Source organism: Telmatherina bonti, assembly GCF_933228915.1.
Source record: "Telmatherina bonti genome assembly, chromosome: 17".
Lineage (NCBI taxonomy): Eukaryota > Metazoa > Chordata > Actinopteri > Atheriniformes > Telmatherinidae > Telmatherina > Telmatherina bonti.
In genome coordinates, this window is record NC_136615.1 from 15,019,980 (window position 1) to 15,029,084 (window position 9,105).

Below are 9,105 nucleotides of genomic sequence, written 5' to 3' on the forward strand. Positions count from 1 at the left end.
CACTGGAGAAGTGGCTCCAACAGATACCTGGTGAAACATTAGACATCTCCGTCCAGAAGAGTGCAGTCCTAGGAACAGCTAAGATACTGGATAGGACCCTCAAGCTCCCAGGACTCTGGTAGAGAAGGGTATATATATATATATATATATATATATATATATATATATATATATATATATATATATATATATATATATGTATATAGTATATATACATATATATACATATATATATATATATATATATATATATATATATATATATATATATATATATATATATATATATACTGTGTATATATATATATGTATATATATATATATATATATATATATATATATATATATGTATACTGTGTATATATATATATGTGTATATATATATATATATATATGTATATATACTGTGTATATGTGTATCAATGATGATTATTTTTAGTATTATTAATAAAATCGTCTTCCAATGTGTGTGTTAAGAACGCTCAAATTTAACATTGAACTTAGATTAAGGAACTTTAAGACTGTGCCCAAGTCCCACAGAACTTCTGTCTGTTAATCTACTGAGGACTTAGATAATAAACACATGTATAAACTTTGGAAATATGTGTTGCATTTTTTTTCAAGAAGCAGTAGAAAAAACGTAATTTTTATATATTTTTTTATTTTTCATGCTTCAAAATCAGGTAATAATACATAAGCAGCAGTCTCTTTTCAGATTATATACAAACGTTTCTAATAATTCAATAGAACATATGACAGGTGAATCTCTCTTAGAGACAATGTTTTTTTTAAATTTGTACACAAAGTAGATCTTTGTACACAAGAACAATTTGCTATTGTAATAAATCAATGCAAAAGATCAGTCATATGAGCACCATATAACAATATTAAGAATGCTAATAATAATAGTAATAATAATAAGAAGAAACTTTTTCTTCACATAACTCTCTACATTTCAGGTTTAAGAAAGTCTATACAGACTTGAATAGCACACTGATATCCTGCCATAGGTTTGCAAGTATAACAGTACGGACAACCTTTTCATTCAAGAGAAGGCTGTTAAGTTAATGTATGCCCTCAGATACCAAAGATTTCATTAATCTTCACTCACTGCTCATGCGGCATCACAGCTGTTGTGCGTCATGCCACACACCTGCAGAAAGTCATCTCCTCACAATGTCATGCCTGATCTACAACTCAGCACCACTTGCCATTTCCAAGCACAATAAGAGGTTGTGATTGGTTGTGATATTAGCATCTCGGGCAAGGCTGTGTTTGTGAATTGATAACAACAAAGACACTCGGTGAGAAGCAGGCTAGCACTGGCCCAGGCTGTGCTTGATGATCTCGCGGGACTGTGGTGGAATCCTGTCTGGGAAGAGCACCTGGAACTCCACCAACAAGTCGCCTCGCTGGGACGGGCTTTTGGGCAAAGGCAGACCTTCACCCCTCAGGCGTCGTACAGCACCGGGTTTGATGACATCGCTGCATGGTAGAGGCATCATTCGGTTGTCAAGTGTTGGGACGTTGACTGTGCAGCCACAGAGAGCCTGGAAACACGCAAAAAAAAAACCAAAAACAAGATATAGTTAGTCCTGCCAACCTGTTTCCTGTGGCCTCATTGTGACTGAAATAAAGCTGACACGGAGAGAGAAAAAATCTGTTAAATTTGGCTCTTTAAAAATATACCGTTGCGTAATTGATAACTATGAAGTAGGTGTTCTTCTGAAAGATTTACGTTATGCAACAATGCTACAGATGTTATAATCACTGCTCTATTTTCTGACTGTGCGTGGGAGTCAAGTGTTTCAGTGACTGAGAGGAGCCAAAGGATGATGGAGAAGCTCTTTTAAATGCCAGTCTCTGTGACTGCTACCCTGCTAATCTGCGCGTGGGCTGGTGGAAGTGAGAGGCCGAGACAGAGCGAGCCAAAAATGCCTTCTCTCTGCCTTGTGTGTTGAAGCAGAAGAGTCTGCAGTGTGTGTAGTGGTGGGGAGTGAGGGTGAAGTTGTGGGTTGCAGTCAGCACTGAGGCTAAATTTAGCGACTGCTTTCTCTCACTCTGCAGGGGCTGGTGAGGTAACGGAGGTGTTGGCAGACCGCTGCTGTTCAGGTTTCTGGGGGTCTGTCAGCTCTTTGTGAGCCTCAGATGCCCAAAACAGAACATTGTGTTCTTTACTCAGACTATATTTAAAATAGTACACACTATTATTTGTAAGATATAATTTCTTTCTTTCTTTCTTTTTTTTTTTTTTTTTTTTAAAAAAAAGGACAAGAAATGGTGGATGAACTTCATCATTTCCCTATGTGGGTGTATCTACTTAGATACTTAGATAAGTCATATGGTTCATGACATATGATGAGTTTGGACCCTGATAGAGTGTAAAGCCGTTGCCGTGCTGTAAACTCACCTCTTTAAGAGTGATCTGGGCAGTGTAGACGATGTTGGAGCCATTTCTCTTGTAAGTTGAGTGCTCCTTATCCCTGAGAATGAAGGTGATGTCTGCAGGGGTGTTGTTGGGTGTCTCGTCTCCCTCCTTGGGGAAGGTGATCCTTGTTCCTGCTTTCCAGCCTTTCTTCACCACCACATTGAGCACCTTGTCTTCACTTCGCAGGCTGCGGCCGTCGGTGTTAAGACGACTGCGGGTGATTTTTACGTGCTTCGTGCAGCCGTGCAACACCTCTTCCAGGGAAACCTGCAGCTCGTGCATCACCACCTTGCCCTGCAGCCGCCGGCCCTTGTAAGGGCCAGCCTCGTGTCCAGCAAAGCCCCCCACGTGACTGAAGGGGAACTGCCTGAAGGGGTTGAAGAGGTCATCTTCGCTGTCGACGTCGCTGCCGAAGAAGATGTCAAAGTGGTCAGAACCGTGAAAGAAGGAGGAGAAGGTAGCATGGGGGTCGCTGGGGAAATTATTGCGGAAGATGTTGCCTTGGCCCGCTGAGATTCCACTTTTAAGGCCTAAAACAGGAAGAAGAAAAAAAAAATCAGAGTTTGGATTAATCTATGAGAAAAGTACATTTAAAAAAAAAAAGACATTTAGTTTCTTGATTTCCACTTTGCTCACCTTCCTCTCCAAACTGATCATATATGCTCCTCTTCGTGGGGTCGGTCAGGACCTCATATGCCTCTGCAATCTCTTTAAACTTTTCCTCTGCATCAGCATCGCTGTTCTTGTCTGGATGGAACTTAAGAGCCATTTTCCTGTAGGCCTTCTTGATCTCATCTTCATTGGACTCAGGGGAGACCCCCAGGACTTTGTAGAAATCCTTGCCTGCAGGTTTGATGGCCAGGCAGGGCGTGTCCTGCTCAGACTTGATGCTTTCCTGCAGAAACAAAAACGGTCATTGAATAAAGGTTATTCTTTTGCATATTGCCAAAAACATCTATATCCCAATTACTTTGAATTATGTTTCATACATAGATGTATTTAAAGACCGAAACATGCTTCCTCTTCAAACTAAAAACAGAATTGTTGGTTTACTAGACATGTTCAACTCATGCAGTGTATTTTTTTGTGAAATGCTGACAGTCTCCTTCAGGAAAAACCTCCCAGTAGGAAGCAGCTTTATCTCTGTGCTGCCATGCAACTGCATACATTTCATAGGCTGACGCTGGACACAGCATGACAGATTGGGGAAGTCGTTGTGGAGGAAAAGACTCCCCCCCCCCCCCCTCCCCCCCCAACGACTGAGATTCTTTGCAATGATTGGCTGAAGAGGATTTGGCATGAATGGAATCGGTGACATAGAATCCTAAAGTCCCTCCATACAGAAACATTTAATGTTTTACAGAAAATTTTAGCTTAAAACTGATGAGAATTTGCGCAACTGAACTATCAGACTTCCTGCCAGATCTACTTACCGCCGATGAAGATGATCCTGAGCTGTCTCCTCTGTGCATAACTCGCACTTTGCACTTGACATTGCCGTTTTTGTGCTTAACACCGAACTGGGTCCAGATGAGAACCATGGTGGGAAGTTTTTGCTGCTACGTGTCGCTGTCCGGTGCTGAAACCGCTCCGCTTTCAGTCGGGCTTCGTAAGCTTCGTCCTGTCTAAGCTCTGCTCGGCTCTCTGTGAAATACCGCCGCCGCAGCTCCTTTACAATCCACTCACCCGCCCACGCAGCGTGATCGAGCTTTCCCCGGACCGCCCATTTCGTCACGCGCGGCAAGGGATGCCGGCGTCCTCAGTTCGCTCATTGAAAAGCCATTGGTGCTCGGGTGATGATCACGCGGATGTTGCAGCCCCCTTCACCATCTCGAGACTTGCTTCCGGAGTTCTTGAAGACAGATCCGAGCAGACAGTCACGACACGGTACACCGAGTCCTTTTTCTCAGACAAATCAGAGCTAAGAAAAAAAAAAAAAAAAAAAAAAAAAGCCATGGCTGCCCAAACAGTCTCTGCTCGGTGATGGATGTCTTCAAATTAACTGGCACACATGAGAAATTTGCTGTAGATTAGCAAACAATGAACGAAGTGCATTTTTTGTGGTATTTTTTGGTATTTTTCTAAGAATTGCAAATAAATGAGTGCCTGATTTGAAATGTAACTTGTCTGTATGAGCAAAACTTTATAACATATATGGGATTATCAGCAAACTTATGCAATTCATTAACAAACATTTAGAATTATAATCATTTTCCATAATGATTATTGCTGAAGAAAGTGCATGCTCCTAATATTTGATCCACTCCATAAACAGTCAGAAATAATCACCATTTAAAGATATTTCCACCTGCTCCTTAATACTTTTTTTTTAAGTAAAAGAGGTGAATGCAGAGTTTCTACCATTTTAACAAGGTAGTTAATTATTTGGATGACTTTATTCCTCAAGACAGCCTGAACTGTCTTAGAAAAACCTTCCTTTTTAAGTTCACTTCAAAAATAGTTCTCCAAGTTTCTTCATGGACTTTTTAAAGCTATTCTTTGGGTGTTGGCTGCCTTTTGTTCTGTTCTTTCTCAACATGACAGCACAGTGCTTCGATAATGATGAAGTCTGGGCTCTGGAGAGGAGTCATCACTCCACGAGACCTATTGCCACTGATTTTCACTCATTTCTTTCCTTTTTTTTTGTAATTTGGGATAACTTATCTTTTTCTAGCACTTTTCCATGGAGACCATTTCTGATGAGTTTTCAGCCAACAAATCGACAATCCGCTGAAGGTCCTGGTGCATCTCTCAGGTCCTGGTGAATGCTACCGTTTGAAATATAAAGCACTAGACTGTGCAAGGAAACCTTAGTTAAACTGAAATTATGAGAATATCTTAAAGATTGCATTTGATCATATAATCATTACTTAAAAACCAATAAAGAGTGTGCACCATATGCCCTATATACATCTTATAACAGAAACATGCCACTGATAATATTTTACGCTGTTCCAGTGACCAACACTCTGAGTATGTGAATAAACTGTGCAGGTAAAATCAGCTTTTAATGACAGGGCAGGTTACATTAGACCAGGCAGGAGCTCATATAAATACATCCACCCCCACAGGTCTGCATTACACCCGTGGTGCTGGAGACAATCAATTTAAACCAATGAACATGTACGACTTGATAGCCAACATCTGTGGGAGGAAAAGGCAGCTTCAAGTTATGCAACTGAATGTGCTGGAATAAAACCGCCTCATGGTGTTTGGATGAGTGTTGACATACCGCGTTTTGTGTGAAATCTCTAAATATCATCTCTCACACCTTTTGACTAGAGAGATGGATGCAGATTGAGTTAGCCACAATGAGTTTGGATGGAAAATGAGTTAACATATAATTGCTTTCCAAAACCAATAATGCGGCAAACCGTTGGGAAATTACATCTCACCACAAATGTTGATTTTACTGTGTTAATGGGAAAAATAATTGACCAAATATAAAATATGGACTTGCCTTCTTCATGCAGAGTGTTAAATGAGCTGAAATTACTGCTGTCAGTAAATTAGTGGGAGGGAAGAACTGTCAGCTCTACAATATCATTACTGCAGTCTTTCAGAGGAACATGATGGGCTGTGTTGAACATGCAGCATATTATGGGATAATGCCAGCTGATATGAATAATTGTATGGCTGTGCTGTTGTCATTTAGGATTAAATAAGGCCCTACTGGTAGAGAGGATGCCTCTGTTATGGATAGATAATGTATCAAAAAGTGAAAAAAGAAACCCCTATAAAAATCTGTGTTCCCCTTGTGACTAACTCTTCTGGTAATGGCAAAATGGGTTATTACGCTCCCCAGAGCGCACAGGAGTTTTATTGGAGGTAGTTATCATTTTTATGATCTTTGTAAAAATCCTTTCATAGTTAATATAGCAACAACTAAAGAAATGAGATTCAAGTGTAGAAAAATGGTCTCAATCCAATTCATATTACCATGTTATATTCAGCAGACCTAAAAACATTAACATTTGACCTGAACAGATGCAATCATTTAAGATTATAAATATTTAATAAAAGAAATGAAAAGCAGTAAAAGATGGAAAAAACATAGATTGTGTGCAGAATTAGTACTAGATAAGGTCACATTATGATATAATGCAGCAAACAGCCTGCTTCAGTGCCATTTTTACTCCCATTGTATTTTCTATTTTGAGGCAGCACTACACATACTACTAAGACTACGACAGACTCTGCTGTAGCCATGGTTTTGGAAAGCATTGTCACTGGGAATATACATACATGGCAGTGCTTCCTCCTCCTTTGAAGCTTCCTCCAATGGTAGATGGAGTTTCCTGGGGATTCTCCTGTCGTCTTACAGGAAGCAGCAGACAAATTTGGTTGGAACATGTTGTGCCAGAAACGTCATGCACCAGATAGCAGCTCTTAGATACTATTCACAGACCAAGCAGGATGGAGGGAATCAGAACAGCCGACATTCATTCTCTCCTGCCCACGGGAACACTCTGGTTGTGTGTGCTGCTTGTTTTTCGCACGTTTGCACAATCTCATTCCTTCTCACAAAAAACACTTACAAAGCGGCCTGTCGGGCTCACAAGAAAATAATGCTAATTAAAGCATCAAGCAGCAGTGACATTGTTATTGTTCAGTGACAAGAAGGCTGACATGAAGCCTGGTGTTCTTGTGATATTGGCTGCTCCCACACATTCTGTAGTAACTCTCTTTGTTTGTTCTTTCAGTTTTCACTGCAGAATACATAAAAGTTTTAACATATTAGTTACAAATATCATTTATTTGGCTTACAAATGGGATTATGAGCCATCTATCTGTCTATCTGTCTGTCTGTCTGTCTATCTATATCTATCTATATACCCCATTTCCAGTAAAGATGGAAAGTTTTGTAAAATACTAACCTTTACCAGCTGATGCATGTATAAAGTAAATTATTTTCAGTGCTTTCTATCTATCTATCTATCTATCGATTTAAAACAACAAATTAAAATCAGGAGACTGTCACTAGAATGATAACTACCTCCAATAAAACTCATAGACCCCTATGATGACGACCAACCTGGGCATGAATGTTCCCTTGCCTGGACGCGGGTTACCGGGACCCCCCTCTGGAGCCAGGCCTGGAGGCGGGGTACGAGAGCGAGCGTCTGGTGGCCGGGCCTTCGCCCATGGGGCCCGGTCGGGCTCAGCCCGAAAGGGTTACATGGGCCCCACCTCCCGTGGGCTCACCATCTGCGGGAGGAGCCGTAGGGGTCGGGTGCAATGTGAGCTGGGCGGCAGCAAGGGGCGGGGACCCTGGCGGTCCAATCCCCGGCTGCAGAAGCTGGCTCTAGGGATGTGGAACGTCACCTCTCTGGTGGGGAAGGAGCCTGAGCTTGTGCGTGAGGTTGAGCGGTTCCGACTAGATATAGTTGGACTCACCTCGACGCATGGCTTGGGCTCTGGAACCAGTACCCTCGAGAGGGGCTGGACCTTCTTCCACTCTGGAGTTGCTCATGGTGAGAGGCGCCGAGCAGGTGTGGGCATTCTCATCAGCCCCCAGCTTGGTGCCTGCACGTTGGGATTTACCCCGGTGGATGAAAGGGTAGTTTCCCTCTGCCTCCGGGTGGGGGGACGGGTCCTGACTGTTGTCTGTGCTTATGCACCGAACAGCAGTTCAGAGTACCCACCCTTTCTGGAGTCCTTGGAGGGAGTGCTGGAGGGTGCTCCTTCTGGGGACTCCATTGTTCTGCTGGGGGACTTCAATGCTCACGTGGGCAATGACAGTGAGACCTGGAGGGGAGTGATTGGGAGGCATGGTCCCCCCCTCTGAACCCAAATGGTGTTTTGTTATTGGACTTCTGTGCTCGTCATGGATTGTCTATAACGAACACCATGTTCCAGCATAAGAGTGTCCATATGTACACCTGGCATCAGGATTCCCTGGGCCGCAGTTCGATGATCGACTTTGTAGTCGTATCGTCGGACCTGCGGCCACATGCCTTGGACACTCGGGTGAAGAGGGGGGCGGAGCTGTCAACTGATCCCCACCTGGTGGTGAGTTGGCTCAGATGGTGGGGGAGGAAGCCGGTCAGAGCTGGCAGGCCCAAACGTGTTGTGAGGGTCTGCTGGGAACGTCTGGCTGAGTCCCCTGTCAGAGCGAGCTTCAACTCCCACCTTCAGCAGAGCTTCGAACATGTCCCGAGTGAGGCGGGGGACATTGAGTCCGAATGGGCTGTGTTCCGTGCCTCTATTGCTGAGGCGGCCGGCCGGAGCTGTGGCTGCAAGGTCGTTGGTGCCTGTCGTGGCGGTAATCCCAGGACTCGTTGGTGGACACCAGCAGTGAGGGATGCCGTCAAGCTGAAGAAGGAGTCCTATCAGGCCTTCTTGGCCTGTGGGACTCTGGAGGCAGCTGATGGGTACCAACGGGCTAAGCGGCATGCGGCTTCGGCCGATGCCGAGGCAAAAACTCGGGCATGGGAGGAGTTCGGCGAGGCCATGGAGAAAGACTTCCGGACGGCTTCGAGGAGATTCTGGTCCACCATCCGGCGGCTCAGGGGGGGGAAGCAGTGCTCCATCAATACTGTGTACAGTGGAGGTGGGGAGCTGCTGACCTCAGCTCGGGACGTTGTGGGTCGGTGGAGGGAATACTTCGAAGACCTCCTCAATCCTACCAGCACGTCTTCCCATGAGGGAGCAGAGCTGGTGGACTCAGGGGTGGA

The 9,105-nt window shown here is 43.6% G+C and overlaps 1 protein-coding gene across 1 annotated transcript; it reads right to left on the reverse strand.

The window, feature by feature from the left end:
• Nucleotides 1-1,266: 1,266 nt before the first annotated feature.
• On the reverse strand, nucleotides 1,267-3,969 carry LOC306768368 (dnaJ homolog subfamily B member 5; the record flags this gene model as incomplete). The annotated part of the gene is made up of 4 exons (XM_079256698.1): nucleotides 1,267-1,550; nucleotides 2,411-2,958; nucleotides 3,065-3,323; nucleotides 3,862-3,969. 4 exons carry the CDS (start codon nucleotides 3,967-3,969, stop codon nucleotides 1,317-1,319), a joined length of 1,149 nt encoding a protein of 382 aa, XP_079112824.1. The 3' UTR covers nucleotides 1,267-1,316.
• Nucleotides 3,970-9,105: the final 5,136 nt, after the last annotated feature.